This window comes from Vombatus ursinus, unplaced genomic scaffold (genome assembly GCF_900497805.2).
Source record: "Vombatus ursinus unplaced genomic scaffold, bare-nosed wombat genome assembly UNPS02011353.1, whole genome shotgun sequence".
Taxonomy (NCBI): domain Eukaryota; kingdom Metazoa; phylum Chordata; class Mammalia; order Diprotodontia; family Vombatidae; genus Vombatus; species Vombatus ursinus.
In genome coordinates this window covers 4,030,840-4,053,330 of record NW_020951131.1, presented here as the reverse complement: position 1 = coordinate 4,053,330, position 22,491 = coordinate 4,030,840, and the positions used below count along the sequence as shown (strand labels likewise).

At 46.8% G+C, this 22,491-nt stretch overlaps 1 protein-coding gene across 4 annotated transcripts in view; it reads left to right on the top strand.

The window, feature by feature from the left end:
- STAMBPL1 (STAM binding protein like 1) overlaps positions 1-18,756 on the top strand; it is a 41,536-nt gene extending 22,780 nt beyond the window's left edge. For 2 of the 4 annotated variants that reach the window (XM_027855915.1, XM_027855916.1), the window contains exons 4-11: positions 822-897; positions 3,498-3,593; positions 6,627-6,996; positions 8,063-8,187; positions 9,497-9,634; positions 15,031-15,143; positions 16,745-16,844; positions 18,444-18,756. In XM_027855915.1, coding sequence (XP_027711716.1) covers positions 822-897; positions 3,498-3,593; positions 6,627-6,996; positions 8,063-8,187; positions 9,497-9,634; positions 15,031-15,143; positions 16,745-16,844; positions 18,444-18,500 — 1,075 coding nt within the window. In that variant the 3' untranslated portion in view covers positions 18,501-18,756. The remainder of the gene's footprint in view (positions 1-821; positions 898-3,497; positions 3,594-6,626; positions 6,997-8,062; positions 8,188-9,496; positions 9,635-15,030; positions 15,144-16,744; positions 16,845-18,443) is intronic. The other 2 variants (XM_027855917.1, XM_027855918.1) reach the window with 2 other exon arrangements.
- The last annotated feature ends 3,735 nt before the right edge of the window (positions 18,757-22,491 follow it).

Here is a 22,491-nt window from a genome sequence, read left to right as displayed (position 1 = left end):
ATTCCACGTTATGTTAACAACATGTTCTGCGGATGTATTGGGCTAACGTGGGGCAGTGCCACGGCCCGGCTGGGTTCCTGCCATTGCTGGGAGGAAGCCTCATTATAAGGGCTGACTTCTCCACTGTCTCTGGAGCTCAGGCTCATCTGTTGCTTTGGGCTCCTATTTTGTGCTGGTCTTCTGGGAGCTCACAGACTGGGAAGGAGGCTTAATAAAGGAGCTAGGTGAGTTATTTAGCAAGGGCAGAAAAGCAAGCAGCCTTATTCCCAACTCCCAAGAGGGGCTCGCCCCCCTCTTGCTTCCCTCTGGTCTCAGCTGCTAAAGGGGTTTCTCTACGAGCCTGGCAGATGGCATTCCCTGGCTGTGGACGGGCTTTCTGTTTTCTAGGCATTATCTCATAAATGTGAAGCAAGGAGGCATTCCCACCCATTGCCTCAGGTAGTGGCCCTTTTCCAACCCTTTAGGATTTCTGAGGCAGAAATCACATGTTGATACGACCTTCTTGGCTTCTCTGTTCTGTGCATTCCTGAGGAAGTAGAAAAGTTAGAACCTCAGCCTGGGGGTGAGAGGAACGATGTCGGAGGCCCCCAAACTAGGACTCTACCCACTGAACCACACTGCCTCTGGCTCATGCCAGCGCCCAGTCCATGACCTTGGATTGGAGCTTACTAGTCCAATGCCTCAGCAAACCCAGTAGAGGAAAACCAGGTGGGAGCAGGAATGAATTAAGCATTTCATGTATGAAAAGACACTTCTTCCTTTCCTCACAGACACGGTACATCTTCTGTTGCCATGTAAAGCATTCTTCTTTCCTCTTGCAGCCTCTTTGTGGAGAAGCTGCCCAGCCACAGAGACTATCAGCAGTGTGCAATCCCAGAAAAACAAGATATCATGAAGGTACCAGGGGCTGCCCTGCCGGGCATCGGGCTCCCCTTCCCCTCTCCCCTCCCAGCACCCCTGTGCCCCAGCCTTCAGTCATTTAGATTTCTATTTGGCCACTCCATCACCATTACTGGTCATGGTGGGGAGGGGGTTTCACTGACACTAACCACACTGAGGCCGCTGACATGCGGCCACCTTGTCAGTCGCTAGATAGTGGGAAAGCTGTCCTTCCACTCATTTCTTCTCAGAGAGAATGAGCCTGAGACACACTCCATGAGCAAGGGACCAAGCCCAGCACTCTTGTACTGCAGCTTCGGCCCCATCCCTTGCGAGGGTGGGGGTGGGCACCACTCTGATTGTTAAGGCAGCTGTAAAAATTCGGTGTGTGTGCCCAAGTCAAGCATTTTCACCCGTGTGGACCTGGCTTTAGAGCTGGAAGGAGAAGGGGGAAGGGATGGGGTGCTCCAGATGGGGAGGAAGAGTGTGGCGGTGAGTCTAGGGAATTTTACTTCTCCAGTGGCTCATTGCGGTGCTCGGCTGACCCCGTACTAGGCCCTGCTTGGGAGCCCAAGCTCTGGTGGGTCTCATGAGGTTTAAGGGTGGGCTCAGTGATGGACCTAACTCTAAATGTGCTTGGGATCAGCCCTCTAGGCCCCTAGGTGCTCATCACCATGACAGTGGCCACCAGGGGATCCGTGTTTTTCAGCACAACTAGTCAAAAAGCCTGACTTGTGAGGTTTGGAGGGCTTGTGGCGTGGGCTGGTAGAGAGAGCTCCCACACAGCCACATCCTGGCACTCCAAGGGTCAAAGTCGAAATTTGTTTTATTGTGAAAATCACTGGACATACACCCTGAAATTCCTGTAGTACGTAGGTCACCACCTCAAGCACATATGATCCCATCAGCGTCTCAACACTCTCCACATTGCCCATGCCAGCACTTTCTAACCCAGGAGATAAGTCTCCCTGTGCTACCCGAGGGTCAGACATGCAATGATCTGCTCAGGTCCGAGAAAGGATGGAAGATGGGATTTGGACCCAGGCCCATTGTTCTATCTATTAGGCCTTGCCCGCCCTAGAAGAGCCAGGAGGCAAGCATTTAGTTATTAAGCACATACTTACTATGTGCCAAGCACTGGGGGTACAGACATGGAGAAGAAAAACAGTCCCATGTGCCAATCACAAGGTGCAGACGAGATGTGGACAGGTCATGTCCAACGGAAGGGTCTGATGGGAGTGTGTGGGGGTCTGGGGACAGACCCAGAAATGTCTTCTGCGGAAAGTGGGAGCAGATCTGATGAGAGTGGGTGAGGGGCTGGGCACAGACCTAGAAAGGCTTCCTGCAGAAGGTGGGAGCAGATCTGATGAGAGTGGGTGGGGGTCTGGGGACAGACCCAGAAAGGTTTACTGTAGAAGGACAGAGTGGAACTGAGTCTTCAAGGAATCCAGGAGCGGCTGAGGAAGGGAGAGCCTGGGCCTGTCCTTGGTATTCAGAGCACCCAAAAGAGGAAACCCTTCTAACTTTCTCTGCATTTATAGTCTTAGAGCATGACTCTGGGACACTGAGACGTCGACTGACTTGCCCAGCGTCACATGGCCGGTGTGCATGTGTCAGATACGGGACTTGAGGCCAAGACTTCCAAGGCCAACTCTGGCCAGTCTGGTCCTAAGCGTAAATATTAAATAGCTTCTCCCGGTTTATTTTTGCTGTTCTCTTAAATTCTTTCCAAGTTGTTCTCTTTGAAAGAGGTGGAAGCTCTGTGCCTTAGCCAGCCACTGGCACTTCACATAGAATAAGTATCATGTTTTCCTTCCAAATCAGGAGGTCCTGTTGATGGCTGCTCTTCAGTCCAGCCCAGATGGACTTTCTCCAGGGGCCATTGCCTTTGAGAGAAATGGTAATTATTTACTCTGAGGAGAAGCAGTGTGGCCTAGTGGGTAAAGAGCTGGCCTGGATTTGAGTTCTGCCTTTAACACAGCTTATAGGCTTTGTGACCCGAGACAACTCATTTCAGCATCCCCAGGAATTTGCTGACCTCCATCAGTGAAAGGAGTTTCCTCGTCAGTTCCTGAAACCAATGAAAACTTGAGTTGAGACTCTCCATCCCACTACCCCCAAGTTCCCTTGTCTAAACATTTTCAAATAGAGTTGAGAGCCTTGTATTGGGAACCAAACACCCCAGGCCTGAATCTTGTCTCTGCCCCTCACTACCTGTGGGAGAAGTGCCATGGAGAGCACCTGCTTAACTTGGAGTCCAGGGTCCTGTGTTCAAATCCTAACTCTGGTGCTTCATTGGCTTGTGACCTTGGAGAAGTCTCAATCTATCTGAGACTTTAAAATGACCTCTGTGGTCCCTTCAGGACTACAGACCCTGGCATCCTGGGATCCTAGGTCTCCTGACCTGCTGGGCCTCAGTTTCCTCCTCTGTACAAAAAGGAATTTAGACTCAGGGCTCTCTTCTAACTCTCAATTTATGATCCTTAAGAAAGACAGATTTATTTTGCATTTTTCCATTTGCTTTGGTGTTCCTTGACTCATTCAGCTCCCCAGCTGTTGATCTGAAAGTATCTTCCTCAAACCCCCACTAATCAATCTGTATATGTTTTTTTTAAAAGAAACTGAAGGATATTGCCTTCCCAAGGACAGATGAATTGAAAAAGGATCTTTTAAAGAAATATAATGCGGAATACCAAGAATGCTTGCAAAGCAAAGTAAGTCGGGCAACTGTGTTGTTCATTGACTTTGAATATTTCTTTCAGTCTCATTTCTGTGTGATGCGTCTCTCAAATGTACTAGGCATTCTGATGAAAAATTAACGCCATGATGATGTCAAAGTCGATGAAAAATTCATGCCCCTAATTCTCAAGGCAGAGCATTTCCGCCAGCCTGTGGTCTCTCCACTTCTCTGCTGCAGCTAATAAAGCAAAGTGTTAGAAGATGGATTTCTGGCCCTGATTTAAAGTGGGCTCTGTGCCTTGAGTATACCCACTTCACAGGGTACAGATGGAAGCTCTTGGCCAGCCGAGGAGACGCAGCTCGAGGGTCAGTGGAGAGGAGGGGACAGTCCCTGGCAGACCTTGGGTCAGAGGGTGAGGCTCTGAATCTTGGCTTGGGCCACTGGTGGGTCAGGACTCAACAAGAGCGGCCCCAAAGGTTGGGCACTGTGCCCTCTTTTATCACTTTGAATCTGGGGTCTCGTGGCTACTCGACAAGTTCTGCTGGAAATCGTCCCTTCCAGCCGGGAGGTGAGGCATCTTGCAGATCCTTCTCTAGGAAGAAGCCTGGCCCCAAACAGAGAATGAAAGAGAATGGCCCATGCCCAGACCCCAGAGCATGAATCCACTCATTTTCTCTCCCATTTTTCCAAAGTCATGTTTTTTGCTTGTCTCTTTGGCTTTATCATGGCTCCTGAACGTCGTTATTGCATGGTACCCCATTGGTATTGACTTTGGAAATGGTTGTCCAACCCTTCCTGGACATAGTCAACCCAATTAACAAGCATTTATTAAACACCTACTATGTGCAAGGTGGTTTGCTTAAAAGTAAAAAAGCAAAATAGTCCCTGACCTCAGAGGACTTATATTCCATCAGGGAGGTAAATGTATGCATATGTAGTCATACACAAAATTGAATATATAAGATAGCGGAGGGGGAGGGGAGAAGGCACTAGCAACAGGTAAGATTCCATGTAGAAACTGGCCCTAGAGTTGACTATTGAAGGAAGCTGAGATTCTGAGAGGTGGAGAGAAGGAGAAAGTACATTCCAGGTAGGAGGGATACCAAACAAAAACATGGAGGTGGAGATGGAGATAAAGCATCATAGGTGGGGAACAGCAAAGTGAGCCAGTATGGCTGGACCAGAGTGTGTGTGAGCACAAGTAATGAGTAATAAGGTTGGAAAGGTCAAGTTGGGGCCAGATCCTACAGAGCTTTGAATGCCGCAAGGACAAGTTTCTATCTGATCCTGTGGGTAATAGGGAGCCATTGGAGTTTGTTGAGGTGGAGGGGTGGAAGGCGTAGCGTGATCAGACCTGTACTTGGACAATCACTGTGGTAGATGTGGGGAGAAGAAGCAGGGAGAAGGAACCAGAGACAGGGAGACCAATTAGGAGACTAGAGAGTCCAGGAGAAAAGTGATGGGGCCTGAACTCTGGAGGGAAGAGAAACCAGACTGCCCTAACAGACACCAGGGGGAAGGTCACTGAGGTCACAGAGTACATTGAGAGAAGGCTTGGCTTTGAGTCTGAGGATCCAGGTTCATATCCTGCCCCTGTCTTACTATTGTATGACCTGACCAAGTCACTTCCCAAAGCTCTCCCTGGGCTTCAGGCTCCCATCTGGACAAGGATGTCCATCAGGCCTGATGTCCTCCAGAGTCCTTCTAGTTCAAAATTTAAATTTCATTGTAAAATGGTTACCGTGTGCCATACACTGTGCTGAACACTTTACAAATATTACCTCATTTGATCCTCAAAACAACCCTGGAGGTAGGTGTTATTATGATTTTGCATTTTGCAGTTGAGGAAACTGAGGCAGAAAGCGGTTAAGAGCTTTACCCCAAATCACATGCCTAGTAAGTATCTGAGGCAAGATTCGAACTCAGATCTTCTTGATCCTGACACTGGTCTCCTGGTTGTTCCACAAGCAATACACTATCTCTCAGCTCTGGACATTTTTGACCTCCGGATGTAGAACACTGTCTCCTCCACTCTGCCTACTGACCTCCCTGGCTTCCTTTAAGTCCCAACTAAAATCCTACCTTCTACAGGAAGCTTTCCCCAACCCCTCTTGCCTTCTTCTGTTAATTATTGTATATAGCTTGATATATATATATATATATATATATATATATATATATGTCTTCATGTTTTCTTTCCCATTAGATTATAAGCTTCTTGAGGGTAGAAACTGTCTTTTGCCTCTTTATGTGTCCCTATCACTTAACACATAGCCTAGCACATAGTAGGCACTCAATAAATGTTAAATTCATTGACTCCAAGGCTGTATTCACTGTGGCACCAAACTGCCTGTAAATCTCAGATCTAGAGCTTTGTGATATGACTTCCTGCATTCCAACACTATGTTTGGAGTAGTAAGAAAGCCAGAGAAAAGTCAGTCAATCAAAAAAACATTTATTAAGCGCTTACAGCATGCCTGCCTCGGTGATGAGTGCCAAGAATACAAAGAAAAATCAGAAACAGTCCGTGCCCTGAAGGAGCTTGTGTTCTAATGGGAAACGTGCACATTACTGGGTTCCTACAAGATCCACAGACAGTCAACCCAAGGTGGTCTTGGAAGAGAAGGCTGACAAAGGGATGTGCTGGCAGAGGGATAGCCCTGCGTCCTCATATATCGCTGGCTGGGCAGCCCTCCTCAGGTCAGCCCCTGGGTGAAGAAAGCTCCATCCGCACTCAGGGCTCTGGGTTCAAACCTCAGCTTTGCTACTCGATCCCTTTGTAATTCTAGGCAGAGCACTTCCTCATTCTCTCTCTCAGTTTCCTCATCTGTAAAATGAAGCAAGGTTAGGCTCGTTCCCTTCCAGATCTAAACGCATATTGCTGGCACACACCTCTGATAACATGGGGATTTGGAAATGCTTCGCAGAGTGTTTCTGAGGAGCTTTGTGACCCCTTAGGAGTGCCCGGCTGTGCCCCTTCTTGCATAAAAGAACCTTGGGTGCCCATTTGCCCTGGTACAGCCTTTGCAGTTGGGAGCACCTGCTGAGGAAAGCGCTGGCTTACAAGCTTTTGTTTCAGAACAAACACAAAGCGGACGTCCTGAGGAAGCTGGAGCACCAGCGACTGATTGAGGCGGAGAAGCAGCGAATCGCGCAGATGCGGCGGCAGCAGCTGGAAACGGAACAGTTCCACTTCTTCGAAGACCAGCTCAGGAAGCAAGAGCTGGCCAGAGACCAGCTGCGCAGCCAGGAGGCCCCGGTGCTGGCCGAGCAGATCGATGGCAACGCCCTGTCTTGCTTCTCCCCTCACCAGAACAGACCCTCCCTCAATGTTTTTTTGGATCAAGCTCCTAAAAGCGGTGCTCCCGCATATGCTGGCCAGTCACCGCCGGTGAACAGAGCGTTGAAGCCAGCTGCCACTCTGAGCGCTGTCCAGAGTAAGTGATGGGACATTCCTGGCCTGCGTCCAGCTTGGCCATTGGCGCCATACTTCTGAGCCTTTGGGTGGGAATTGGGTGTCTTCTGGAAGAATTTTCGGGAGCCCTTTTCAAATGTAACCTTACTTTCCATAGTATACACCTGAGGCGTCAAACACCAGCCAGATTAAAATATAATTGGGAAATATTTAACAAAACAAATACAAATACAATAGGACACAAATAATGTTAATATGTGGTTTTCTAAGTCAGTGTGTGGTGGCAGGGATCCTTAGGTGTGGTTTAATAGCTCCCATATTCATTTGAGTTTGAAACCATGGGTGTAAACTGACCCTTTAATAATAAGCAGTTATTATATATGGTGGTGATCTTTCAAGGATTGTCATTTATCATGTTATGGACTGGAATCTCCATAATGACCAATGGGCATGGAAATACTTTTAAATTCAATGCTTTTTACTTGAGTCTGGCTCTGCCCTACCTTTCTAGCCTTATTTCCCATTACTTCTCTCCACGTTCTGTCCCCACTGGCCCATTTTTTGGTCCCCATGTAGGGCATTCTATTTCCTGTCTTCACATGTCTGAAATACACCCTCTTTTCATCTCTGTTTCTTAGAACCCTTCACACTCTTCAAGGCTCAGCTCATGGACCACTTCCTACAGGAAGACTTTCCTGTTGCCCCTACCCATCAGTATGCTCTCCCTCTCCAAATGACCTATTTTCTTAGTTACTTAACTGTTGTACCCCCCAGTAGAAAATAAATTCCTTGAGGGAAGGACTGTTTTTTGTCTCTTCCTGTGCTTGGCATCATGGGCTGGGGATAGTGAACACTTAACACGTGCTTTGTTGCATTGGGGTGATTTGAGTCCCAGCAAGGCTCTTGCTTTTCCAGCATCCTTGGCCTTAGCTCTTAGCTCTGTGCCATCTTTAACACAAAATAAGCTCCAGCAGCAAAGGGGATCGGGCTTTGCCTGGGTGCTCACTCCATGTGCTCTGCTCCAGGAATGTTCCAGGACAAAGAATGGGCCTGACTTTGAGCTCCTGGTCTCTCCTTATCTTTTTCAGACCTGCTGGTGGAGGACCTGCGATGTGTCCTGCTGCCCAGGGATCTTTGTCACCGATTCCTGCTCTTGGCTGAGTCAAACACAGTGAGGGGCATAGAAACCTGTGGAATTCTCTGTGGAAAACTGGTACGTGCACTTCAGCCTTTCCTCTGCAGGCAGGGTCTTGGGCTCTACTGTGGCAAAGTGTGCTGCCACCACCAAGGATGAGAATGAATGCTGACATATCAATAATCCTCTAAGCACTCCTCACTGATTCCCTTATCTGATTGTTCTCACGATTGTTCCTCTGGCCCTCCAAGGGGTCTGGGATTACCCCAGTGCACACACTCCCTCTCAGCACCCAGATCACTCTCCATCCCTGTCTCCCTATTCTGCTGGACTCTCATCCATGTCTTCCCATAAGATGCCCTGTGGGAGGTGTAGGGCAATCCAATGGGCTGGAGACATTCCTTGATTTCTCCTGGTGTGTCAAGGATTCCACTGGGGCCCACAGGCTGTCCATTGGTTTTCCCTCTCTCTCGCCCATCATTTGGTTTTGTCTGTGGTAAGGCCAAGAGTGATGCAGTTCAATACATCACGGAATTGTAGGGTGTCAGATTGAGAGCTAAAACAAATCTGGAAGGCAATCTAATCCACCCCAGATGAGAGAGGGAAAGGATGGTGCCAGGTCTGAGGTCCCTTCAAGGCTAGATCTATGTTCTGGGACCTTTAGCAACACCTTCAATGGTGTCTTGCACAGAGGACGTAGATATCTTTACTGTATCTTTGAGACCACATCTTCAAAACAGTCATGCCAAGATTTCGTGGCCACTTCAAGATATGGTAGCAAAAGTACATGTGAATGCAGGCTGTATTCAGCCAGCAGTCATCAAATAAATCTACTGAGCAGTTGTCAGAGACCATAGACTTCATCTTCTGGCCAACTTCTGCCCAGAATTTTAGGTTGCACCCTGCCAGACTCACAGATTACTCTAGAATCCTCCAGGGTGTAGGTTGCAAAGGTCATATTGCCATCACTATTGATATGATCACAAATAAAATGTTTGTAGAAGGCAAGGAGATGGTTGGAAATGCTAGAAATCCATAATGAAAATCTTTAGCTTTCAGAACCAATCTCATAGAATAAAATAGCCCTGAAGGTGGAAGGAAGGAAGGGAGGGAGAAATAGAAGGAGGGAAGTCTTGCTGCCTGGCTATGGATTAAATAGGATGCTTACCCCTTGAATGACAAGCTTTGCCTGGGGTCTCAGGCACGAGGTTCCCTGGTTCCCTGCCCGTTGACACCGGCTCTGCCTGTCCCTTGGGCACTTCCTGGCTGGGACCTATCCTTGGCAGGGAACAGGGTTCTTTCCCTGTTCCCCAGGGAGACAGTGCTCCTTTGTTTCCTGGTGTGAGGATGATTTCTGATGAATGCCTTCTCATTGACCTTCTCCTAGACACATAATGAGTTTACAATCACCCACGTCATCGTGCCAAAGCAGTCGGCCGGCCCAGACTACTGTGACGTGGCCAACGTGGAGGAGCTGTTCCTCATTCAGGACCAGCACAGCCTTCTCACCCTGGGATGGATCCATGTAAGTTTCACCACCACCCCCACCCCTTCCAGGGTCTTGTCTTCAGTTGTCCATTTTGCCCAAGGGGATGTGATGACAAGATACAGTCATCTTCTTTTGTCTTCTCATGCTAATTACTTATATATAAATACTGGAGAGGCAGTGTCTCTTAGAGGTAAGAGCCTTGCCATCAAGAAAGGCCTGAGTTCAAATTCCACACCTTAAATTTATTAGCTAAATGGCCATAGGCAAGTCCCGTAACTTCTCACAACCTCTTTCTCTGTAAGAGTGGGGTAATACTGGCCACAGTACCTTCCTCCCAGTCATGTTCCAGAACCCCAGAATCTTACAGTTGGGAGAAACCTCAGAGACTAGTCTCCATTCTGAGCCTTCTGTAACATACATGCCTGACAAATGGAGACCCATTGCCTGAAGACTTGCTCCAGAACATGGCAACCCGCTCTTCCTCTTTCATTCATTCCGTCCATGGAGATGGCCAGGTCAGTCCAGACTGGCCTCCATGTGGATTTTTTCAGTGATAACCAGAAAAATCAGTTTGACGGATGAAAACTTTTGCTAAAAATGGGCTCTTCCCCAATGCCATGAACTGCTTCATGAGGTAGTGAGCTCTCCCTTATTGGAAATCTTCTCACTTTTTTGTTTGTTTGTTCATTTGTTCGTTTGTTTTATTTTTTTATTTTTATTTATTTTTAGTTTTAGTTTTCAACATTTACTTCCACAAGATTTTGAGTTCCAAATTTTTACCCCATCTCACCCCTCCCCCCACCCCAAGATGGCATGCATTCTGAATACCCCTTCCCCTAGTCTGCTTTCCCTGCTATCTCTCCCCCACTTCCCTTCTATTTTCCTGTAGGGCAGGATAGATTTCTGTACCCCATTTCCTATATTTCTTATTTCCCATGTGAAAACATTTTTTTAAACATGTGTTTTTAAACCTTTGGGTTCCAAATTTTCCCCTTCCTCCCTCCCTACCCACCCTCATTGAAAAGGCAAGCAACTCAATATAGGCTATACATGTGCAGTTATGCAAAACACTTCCATAGTAGACATGCAGTGAAAAACTAACTCTATTTCCCTTAATCCTATCCTGCCCCCCCATTTATTCTATTTTTTCTTTTGACCCTGTCCCTTCTCAGAAGTATTTGCTTCTGATTACCCCCTTTCCCAATCTGCCCTCCTCTCTATCATCCCCCTACTCTCTTGTCCCCTTCCCCTCCTATTTTCCTGTAGGGTAAGACAGATTTCCATACCCAATTTAGTGTGTATGTTATTCCCTCCTTAAGTCAAATCCTATGAGAATAAGATTCAGTCATTCCCTCTCACCTTCCCCCATTTCCCCTCCATTGTAAGAGCCTTTTCTTTTCTGTTTTTTCGTGAGATAATTTACCCCATTCTACCTTTCCCTTTCTCCTTCTCCTAGTATAATCCTCTCTCACCCCTTCATTTTATTCTCCAGATATGACCCCTTCATCTTCAACTCACCCTGTGCCCTCTATCTATCTATCTATCTGTGTGTTTATATATATACATACATATATATATATATATATATATATATATATACACTCATACATACATATAATTTTTTGCCTCCAACTACCCTAATACTGACAAAGGTCTCATGAGTTACAAATATCATCTTTCCATGCAGGAATGTAAACAGTTCAACCTTACCAAGTCTTTTATGATTTCTCTTTCCTGTTTACCTCTTCATGTTCCACTTGAGTCTTGTATTGGAAAGTCAAATTTTCTATTCAGCTCTGGTCTTTTCATCAAGAATGTTTGAAAGTCCTCTATTTCACTGAATGACCATTTTTTCCCCTGAAGAATTATACTCAGTTTTGCTGGGTAGGTGATTCTTGGTTGTAATCCTATCTCCTTTGCCCTCTGGAATATTATATTCCATGCCCTGCAGTCCCTTAATGTAGAAGCTGCTAAATCTTGTGTTATCCTGATTGTGTTTCCACAATACTTGAATTGTTTCTTTCTGGCTGCTTGTAATATTTTCTCCTTGACCTGGGAACTTTGGAATTTGGCTACAATATTCCTAGGAGTTTTCATTTGGGGATCTCTTTCAGGAGGAGATCTGTGGATTCTTTCAATTTCTATTTTGCCCTCTAGTTCCAAAATATCAGGGCAGTTTTCCTTGAGAATTTCTTGAAAGATGATGTCTAGGCTCTTTTTTTGATCATGGCTTTCAGATAGTTCAATAATTTTTAAATTCTCTCTCCTGGATCTATTTTCCAGGTCAGTTGTTTTTCCAATGAGATATTTTACATTGTTTTCTAATTTTTCATTCTTTTGGATTTGTTTTACAGTGTCTTGATTTCTCATAAAGTCACTAGCTTCCAATTGCTCTATTCTCATTTTTAAGGAAGTATTTTCTTCAGTAACCTTTTGGACTTCCTTTTGTGTTTGCCCAAGTTTGCTCTTTAGGGCATTCTTTTCTTCATTGGCTTTTTGAACCTCTTTTGCCATTTGGGTTAGGCTATTTTTTAAGGTGTTACTTTCTTCAGTATTTTTTTTTTGGGTCTCCTTTAGCAAGCTGTTAACTTGCTTTTCATGATTTTCTTGCATCACTCCCAGTTTTTCCTCTACTTCTCTTACTTGCTTCTCAAAATCCCTTTTGAGCTTTTCCAAGGCCTGGGACTGATTCATATTTTTCTTGGAAGTTTTGGATGTAGGAGCTTTGGCTTTGTTATCTTCTTCTGGTTGTATGTTTTGATCTTCTCTGTCACCAAAGTAAGATAATATAGTCTGACTCTTTTTGCACTGCTTACTCATGATCCTGGCCAATTACTTGAGTTTTAAACTCTTTGTTAAGGTAGAAGTCTGCTTCCAATGTGGAGAATGTACTGTCCCAAGCTTCAGGGGTTTGTACAGTTGTTTTCAGAGATACTTCTAGGGACCTGAAAAGTGTCAGTCCTTCCAAGGTGCTATGATAAGGGGTGAGGTGTTTCCTCTCCACAGCGACAACAAGCTCCACCAGCACTCCTCCTCACCCCAGGACTGCCCCTCAGAACTGTGACCCAGATCCAAGCATGGGCAAAGCAAGAGATTCCTGCCTCAGCCCTGGCAAAGAGATCCTTGCAATCCCCCTCTGATCAGCCTCTCGATTCCCCCTCAGTCTGTGGGCCGGGAGCTCAGGAGGTAGCCGTGGCCCACACTCGGGGCTTGTGGCTGATACCTAGTTTCTTCTCTCACTGCAGTCACAGACTTTTCCCACTGACCTTCTAAGTTGTCTTTGGTGTTCGTGGGTTGAGAAATTTGGAAACCGTCACAGCTGACCGAGATTCAGCCCTCTGAGGCCTGCTCCAGGGTTGCTGCGGCCTGCATGCCCACACCAAACTGTGCTCCTCTCCCTACCCGGTGCAATATACCTTTCCGATCAGCCATCCAGGTTGTCTTGGGCTGGAAATTTGTTTTACTCTATTTTTTTGTGGGTTCTGCTGCTTTAGAATTTGTTTAGAGCCATTTTTATAGGTGTTTGGAGGGGTTTGGGGGAGAGCTCTAGCAAGTCACTGCTTTCCCTCCGCCGTCTTGGCTCCGCCCCAGTATTCTTTTCGTCTTCTCACTTTTTAAAAGTGGGTTATTAAACATCTTATGCTGTAGAGGGGATTTTTTATTCAGGTCCAGTTTGGCTAATTGACCCCTGAAGCTTATGGATTCTGGGATGCTAACTGACCTTTGTCCTGCCACAGGACCAGAGGACCCTCCATCTAACATTGGAAAGGACCTCAGGGCCCATCCAGCACAACCTCCTTATTTTACAGAGCAGGAAACTGAGGCACAGGGCAGTTAAGTGATCTACCCAAGGTCACGCAGGCAATAAGCATCAGACAAAGAACTTGAATAAATGAAGTGCCTGGATTCTCCATGAGCTATCCCTCCAAGGCACTGGAAGCTTCCTCTGAACCAGCAGGCCAGCCTGCTCTCTGAGGATTATGTTCTCATATATTGAGATATATTGAGACGATGTCCTTGAGGGTGGTGGTTCCTGAAGAAAGCCCATTCTGAGCTGCAGTCAGGTGCTTCTCATCCTCGGACCGAAGGATGTGGGTTCCTAAAACTGGGCCTACTCCCGCCCTTACTTCTCTCCAGTGCATTTCCGATGCAGACATTTCTCCTTGAATTCCACTGTCTGCAAAGATAAGCTGACTTTGCCCTTCATCCGCTGGTGAAAGATAAAGCTGTTTAGAAGTCCTGCATGACTTCTTCAAGGAACAACCACCAGAGACTCTGGCTGGCCTTGTCCCTCAAAGAAAAGATTACCTGTCAGCGACATTCCTGGTCCAAATGACCATGCTACTAATAATAAGAATCTCTAATAATGAATACTTGAGTATTAGATTTAATATTAAATTAAATAGTTTGAGGCCAATTTGTACCCCCTCCACAACGATGATGAATACAGCAGAGGGGGTTATTGCATGAACATCCAGGGCCTAGCTTCACTAATTGCAAGATTTTCACCTGAATTCATCAAAGCAACTTCTTGACCGGGGGTGGGGAACCTGCAGCCTCAAGGCCTGTGGCCCTCTAGGTCCTCAAGTGCAGTTTAGATTCATTCAAAGGGCTACACTTGAGGACCTAAAAGGCCACATGGGGCTTCAAGGCCATAGCTTCCCCACCCTGTTCTCGACTAATCTATCCACACTGACATTGCATTCTGTGAAAATTAGTGAGAAGCTGCCTCCCTAACACACCTCCCTCCCTCCGTATGGCTCTGTGTCCTCCTGCACCTCAAAGTGAAGTCTGTAAGCAGGGAATGTCAGTGGAGACTCTCTGAAAAGGTATTGGTGTGTGTATTTCAGCCTGTCTGGGTATATAAGAGAGCATCAGGGGTCTGGGAGAGCGTGTCTGAAGTGAATTACTTTTAGGGTGTTGAGACCCTGCAATCTAGCTGAAGAAGGACCCGGCAGCCGATGAAGCCCCAGCTCCCTGCCCAGGGCCCCCAAAGCTCGTTGGCCCCTCAGATCCCCTCATCCCCTGGCTGTTTTGTGACAATTTCTGACTTTACTCATGGCCAATGGACCAGTGACAGCTCCATAGCCCCAGCCTGCTGGAAGTGGGGAGGAAAACGAGGCAAGAAGGAAGCAAGAAGGGTGGCTGGGAGGGGCGTGGGGGGGAGCCCTAAGCAGCGCCTCTGTCCAGTGGCTGCCTCTGGAAATGTCTGTGTCCGCACCAGCACTGCGGACGCCCATTACACAGATGCACTCCTGAGCCCCTGAGCTGTGTTGGAAGCCCGGACTTCTCTACTGGAGGGCAGGGAAGGGAGGAATCATGGTGGGGGACAAAGCAAAAAGATGCAAAGCAGGAAAGGGCTGCTATCCCCAGCCTCAGAGAGGAAGGAGCCGGGGTTTTCTCTGGCAAAAGCTGTCCGTCTCTTTCCCCAGACGCACCCGACGCAGACGGCGTTCTTGTCCAGCGTCGATCTGCACACGCACTGCTCCTACCAGCTCATGCTGCCAGAGGCCATTGCCATCGTCTGCTCACCCAAGCATAAGGAGTGAGTCTGGGAGTGAGAGGCACAGGGAGACATCCATGGAGGCCGGCTCCCCACCTCAGAACCCGCTCCGAGGCCTGGCCCACAGGTGGCAGGAGGCAGGGAAGGGCTTGGGTGGGACTGCGCCCTCCCCTCCATTTTGTGCACATGCCTGAGACAGCACTGACTGAACTTGGAGTCGGGAAGCCCTGGGTTCAAATCTGGCCTCCAACACCTACTCTGGTTGACCTTAGGCAAGGGGGAGGGAGGGAAAGGAACAGCATTTATTAAGCGCCTACTGCATGCTAGGCACTGGGCTTTACAATTATTTACAATTATTCGCCTTTGATCCTACAACAACCCTGAGAGGTCGGTGCTATTATTATACCCATTTTACAGATGAGGAAACTGAGGCAAACAGAAGTTAAGACACTTCCCCCGGACACACAGCTAGTAAGTGTCTGAGTTCAGATTTGAACTCAGGTCTTCGTGACCCCAGGCCCAGCACTCTTTCCACCGTGCCCAGCCTCAGTTTCCTTTTCTATAAAATGAAGCAGTTGGTCTAGGTGATCTCTAACATTCCTTCCAGCTCCAAATCTGTGACCCTGGGGGCCAGCAGCTCTTCATTGTCCATCGCCTGGCCAGCCTTACCGATTTTACCTCTTCTCCCTTCATGCGTTGTGTTCCAGCCAGACTGGCCCTTGCTGTCCCTCAGACTTGCCATTCTATCTCCCACCTCCTTGTCTTTGCACAGGCCATTCCTCCATACCTGGAATACACTCCCTCCTTACTGCCCAAATTTCCTTCAAGGAAGGAGCTCTGGTGCTGCCTCCTACAGGATGCCTTCCTTGATCTCCCTAGTTGTCAGTGCTTTCTCCCTCCTAAAATAATCACATGCATCTTTCCTCTCGGCGCATGTTAATTCCCACCATAGAATGGGAGCCCCTTGAGGAATGGGGCTATTTTTGATTTTGTCTTTGTACCCTCTCTACCCAACGCAGAGCCTGGCTTGAGTCAATGCTCACTGAGTTGGACTGTATCAGATAATCGTGGCAGCAGCCCCTGGAGGTCTTAGGGCAGACATCACCATTGCCAGCCATGGATGGTTGTGGCTACAATGGGTGCTCTCTTCTGAGCTGACATCTTTGAAAAGAGATGAACCAGGAGCTTCCCTGGTCCTTCCCCCAGGGTCCCCTTAGCCCTGCTCTGAAATTACCTTCCTTCTACTCAGTCCCTATCTTGTATGGATCTACTTATATATTGTAGTATCATTAGACTGAGCTCCCTGAAGGCAGAGACTTTGTCTTTGCCGTTCTTTCTCTCCCCAGGGTTCAGCACAGTGCCTGGCAAATAACAAACACAACAAATGCTTGTTGACTGACAAAAATGAGTCAGTCCCTGCCTTTAGGCAGCTTCCATTCCCCTGGGAATATACACAACATGTACCTCTTAGTAAATGCAGGATATAGCCCTCAATCATTTACTAAGTGCTTTCTATGTATAGACACTGGACTAGGCACTGAGGATAAAAAGCCCAAAGAAAACAGGCCCCTGCCCTCCTGGAGTTTACTTTCTAAAGAGGGCAGCAGTGTGTGCATAGATAAGTCTGTTTTCTCTTGTTCCAGTACCGGCATCTTTCGACTCACCAATGCAGGGATGCTGGAGGTCTCAGCTTGTAAAAAGAAGGGCTTTCACCCCCACACCAAGGATCCAAGGCTATTCAGTGTAAGTAGAGTATTGGTTCATTTCTGGAGAAACAGAGGCCAGAGTGCTGGGAAGACCTGGGTTCGAATTCCACCACTGGCACTTTCACACCATATCCCTGATCAAGGGACTTTCCTTCTCTGTGTCTCAAGCAACCACCTATAGAACTCACCTATTAAACCATAGACAATTTGCATTCTGTTTTAGTAGAGGAGATATGCACACTGGGAGTTCTCCATCCTCAGCAATTCAATATGGTGCAGTTGTTCATTGGTGTGCATGGGTCCCATCATTCACAGCTTATACAATCTGCTGCTTATTTCTCACCTAGTGACCCCCAATTAGAGTCAATTAGAGGTCTCCACTTCCCCCATTCTGACATGGTGTTGGTAATTGACTTCATGGAAACACAATACTAGATGATATAACATTATGGAGGAGAGTTAATTCCATGGTTGTACTATTTGACTTGCATCTTGGGGCCAAAGATAATGTAATATAAGGTAATGAAGTATGTTAGAGTGAATTACATGACATTGTGGGAGGGAGAGGGAATTATGTATTAATCATGTTAAAAATTTGTCACAAAGATAAAACCAATCAGTTTCTTGACCACATTTCTCCCCTTTTTCTGGTTGCTTTGGTGTTGTGTTGGGCAGCCTTTCCATTCCTATGTTTAGAGAATCTGAGAGCTATTTACATATCAAATTACTTGAGGTCCCTATTACCCCCAGCACAGCCTACCCACGCCCTCTGAGCAATGCTGTCCTCAGACCACAGAATAACAGACTTAGTTCTAATCCAAAGCGTGTCATAGTAGAGAGCTGGCCTTAAAGCATGAAGACCTGGCTTCCATCCCTGCCTCCGATTCTCTGGCTGTGTGACCCTGAGCAAGTTAGTGCTCTCAGCCACTCTCTAAGATGCAGAGAAGGTGCTGGCTTGCAGAGGTAGAGGGAGTGTCCTCCCCTGGGAGTTCCTTATACCAATAAAATCACAGGTCCAGTACCTGTCCCAGACCAGTGGCCTGTAGAGATCTTTTCGGATCCTGACTTTGTCTTCCATACTGTCCATCTCAGCTTGGGGTCATCCATAAATCGGAGGACTGTGCAGTTTATGCTTTTATCTAACTCGCTAATAAGAATGCCAAACAGCCCAGGGCCAAGCTGACGCCCCCAGAGCTATCATTCTTTTCATGGCCCCTCTGCTCCTTTGTGATTTGGGGCAATCTCGGGTTGATGGAGGTGGCCCTCCACTACGGAACTCCATCTGGTCAGCACAGACACATCTGCTAACACTGCTCAGGTGGAATACCAACCCCTACCCAAGCCATTTCACTCCAGGCTCTTTCCTCCTCATCATACTTTGCCTCTGTTTTCCCCCTGCCCCTTCTTTTGGTAGAAATAAGTGGTATAGCTTTTATTTCTAGTGGTTATAAGGAGAACACCCTCATCATACTCGCTCCTCTTCCACTTTTACCCCTCTAATGAAAACCAGCCTGTTAATGAGTCATTCTTGGGTCAAAACCCAGGGTTCAGTGCAGATAAGATCAGGTGATAAATGTTAAAAGAATATTTACCTACTCAGATATTTCAGCCTTTAACAAATTGCTCTCTCCCCTAGACATGCAAACATGTGGTGGGCCAAGACATAAGCATCACAGTGCTGGACCTGAGGTGATGAAGTCCAAAGACAGACGGCATTCCAGACAGATGCCCTTGCCCCCGTGGATACGCAGCTGCCAGATTTTCTTAAGATGTTTTCAGAACTGACGTTTTATATTTATACCTTTTAGATCAGATGGTTTAATATTTATTGCTTTCACACATTTTGCTGTTTTCTGTTGGGAATGTTCCAACTCAAGATGGAGCTAATGGTGACAGTAAACTGGAGTCTCCTTGGGTACCAAAAAGAATAAATCGAGTTGCAAACAGCACCATGGTGGTTGGGGTTTCCATGTGGCTTGTCAGAGCTTTGGGGGTTTTCACGAGGTCTTGGACTCATCCCCATTTCCCTGGTAAAGTGTTAAACCAAACAGTGAATGAAATTTTTGAGTAAATATTCTGAGCAGACCTCCCATTTAAGGTGGGGGTGGGGTGCTCTGTGAAGACCCTGATGCCCTTCCGATACTCAATCTCAGCCTTTGGTGTGTCTAGATTGGAGCATAGCTCACAATATCCAAAGGCTGAACCTCTACAAAGAGACAGTCCATTTTTGTGGACACCAGAAAGCAAGAGAACTGCAAACCTCATCAAGAAATGGGCTTTAAACAGAAATGAGGAGAGTAAGGGAAAATGCTTGGGGGAAACTGTAAAGCCAGATTCTGTAGAACCACGAAATTGGCATTTAAGGGGAAAGATAATGGAGAAGGTGCCGCTTCTTAGGAGCAGACTGAGAAAAATGCTTATGGCCTCAGATGTCTGTCTAACCATGCAAAGAGGGTGGTTAGTAGGCAGTTTATCAGTCTTTCAGTAAGCAATGATTAAGCATCTACTGTATTCCAGGCACTGTGCTAGGCACTACAGCTTTACCTTCCACATCAAGACTTTCCCCATCGTGGTTTCAATGTATTGAAGGTCAGCATAAGGAATTAAATGGGAACTTGAGGGGGAGTTTTGTGGAAGCTGCAGATGACATGACAAGGCCAGCAGACAACACAGAAAAAGTTTAAAAACTCAGAAATTCATAAAATACATGTATAGTGTTATATAATATCAATATAGTTTATCTTTCAATACCATAATAATTCAGACCTCTGGTACAAAGCGAGGGCCAAAAACTTTTATGTGGATTTTCTAGATCGAGGGGGCTCCAAGCCCCTAACCCCCATGGTGTGGAAGAGAGAACTGTAATAAGCAAAGTCACCCTGAAATTTTAAAACAAGCAGGTGAATGTGCGTTCACAGCTATCACCTACCAAAGCATGGTGAAATGGGACTTGTGAATAGAATATGGTAATGGAAGGGTATCCCATGACCTGAAACAACAACAGATTTAATGAAAAGAGTGGGGGGTAGGGCTGCATTGAAGATGGACATGTGTGGAAAGCCAGGAACTACAGCTGGGAGCACAATGGTGAATATTTGGGCGAGAACCAAAGTGCTTCCTTCTCCAACAAGAAGAGGAGTGGGGGGTGGGACAGATGTCTGTAAAAGGAGACTTCAGCCCTCTGGGATGGCCGGCTTCCAAGCCTTTAATGGGCCATCATGCGGCGGAGGGAAGAGGCTGGTCTGTTTAGCCCCAATGGGAGAACTAGAACTCCATAGATGCTGCAAAGAGGACAGTGTAGGGCCAGTTTAAAAGGAAAGTTCCTAGTGATTAGAGCCGCCCCAAGTGGGACGGAGCCTCCAGAGGTGGCAGGGAAGCAGGATGGACTCCTCTAGAGTCAGTGAGGAAGTGGGATGGGTGCCTCCAAAGATGGTGGGACCTTCATCACCCAAAGTCCTTGAGCAAAGGCTGGACAGCACTGGTAGGAGAGGGGTAGATGGCACCCATGCTCAGAGACAGAGTGGCCCAGGTCGGAGGTTCTTTACTTCACTTCTGGGTGCCATGGACCCCTTCTCAGCATCATGCTTTTAAACTAAAATCCATTGGATTACGAAGGAATCCAATTATTTTGAAATAGTTATCAAAATATTTTGGTTAGGATGATGATGATGATGATGATAGCCAGCATTTATATAGCACTTTAAGCCTTCCAAAATACTTTATTTATGTTAATTCATTTGATCCTCACAACAACTCTGTGAGGTAAGTGCTATTATCCCCATTTTTCAGATAAGGAAACTGAGGCTGGGTCAAGTGACTTTCTCAGGGTCACACAGATAGTAAGTGTCTGAGGCTGGATTTTAACTTCAGATTAGACTATCTCTAAGGTCTCTTCCAGCTCTGATATTCTGTGAGTCTGTGATCTAAAGTCTGAGATTGGTGAGAAGATAGTAAAAGAAGATTTCATTGCCCTGAGATCATATATCATTACAGCCAGCTACCCTGACATCTGCTATAGCATTTCCTTGGGCATTCTGCAGCCTATTATTAATTGCAAGTTTTTAAAAATTATTTTATTTTATTGTTTTGTTTTTGTTACCTCTGATTCCAAATCTCTCCCTCTCCCCCTCCCTCTCCCTCTCCCTCTCCCTCCCCCTCCCTCCCTCCCTCTCTCTCTCTCTCTCTTCCTCACTCATACCTTGTAATAAAAATTAAAAAGAAAGAAGGGGATAAAAGCAATTCAGCAAAACCAAGGCACCGGCTCTATTTGACCTTGTATTGCAGTGCATTGCACCCATAGTGCTCCACCTTTATTCAATGCCAATCTGGGGTTAGGATGAGCCACCTTTACGTTTAATGCACACAGGAAGCTTTCTTTGTCTTCCAAAGAATAATTTGACCAATTCACTCAGAGCAATGTAGCAGAGTCGTGAGCCCTAGACCTAGGATTAGGAGACCTGAATTCAAATCTGGACTCTGCCATTTTCTACCTTTGTGCCCCTAATCCCTCCCCCTCTCTGGGACTCAGTTTCTTTGTCTGTATAATGGGAGAGATGGGCAGCCCTGCTGAGTAGCTCTCTTCTCCCACTTGACCTCCCAGGGGATTTCGAAGACTGGCCTGGGCACAGGCTGGAAAGCTCAGGCAGTGAAGGGGGCAGTGAGCCCCCGTACTCCAACAGTTCTTTGGAATGCTGTTTCCTTGGTTTCCAAAGCCCCTCAGAGCTCCCTTCCAGCACACAGATCAGGCTGAATTCCCTGATGTCCTGATTACATTTTGAGGAGAAAGGTTTTCCACCACAAGTTAAGCCAACAGATACCACCTAGGTCGTATGAGCTGATTATTGAGGTCCAACTCTTCTAACTCTCCAACTCTCAAAGCAAATCGGGTGACATCGTTACTGCACCCAGAACCTGCTGTGACCTGAAAGCAGCCGAGAGCGGGCCGGCAGCTGGTGAGGAGCTGGAACGAGAGGCCTGATGCAAATCAATTGAGAAGCAAGAACATTCTGCCTCATGGTTTCCAGAGAGACCCAAAAGGGAGGTGGAGAGAGACAGTTGGACAAAGCCGCCAGCATCCCTTTGGAAGAACCAATTAGGAACAAGTTGGCCTCCCCCCAGTAGGGCCATTATCTTGCCTGAGAAGGGAGTGAACATCCTGTTGCCTCTGGCAACTCCGGTTTTTTCTTTTTGAAAATGTTCTTCCTGTCCCAGGGGCAAAAGTCTCTCCGGGGCGCTGCTTTATGTCTACCACAAAAAAAGATTTTTTTGGCTTTGTCCCTTGGCGCCTGAGAGCTGGTAAGGTATTCAGCCCCACATCAGCCGCTTTTTGGTTCTTTACCCTGGTGTATTTATGTTGGGGAAAAGCTAGAAGTTGATCCCTCCATTGGTGGTGGGGGGTGGAGGAGAAAGGACCTGCTGTCATGACCTAAATTATTTCCTTCTTTGGGAATCTCCCTGGGCTTCAGTTTTCCTACCTGGGGAGCATGAGCATTGGACTAAATGACCCCTGAAATTCCTTCTAGCTTTAGAACCTATGCACTTATGTATAAAAAAATACAGTTTCAAACATAGTAAATGGCTAAATGTAACTGAAAAGTAGGAGATAAGATGAGAGAGAGGGCATTTCCAAGTGGAAGGATCACAGAAGGCTTTATAGAGAACGTGGCGGTTCAGCTGAAGTTTGA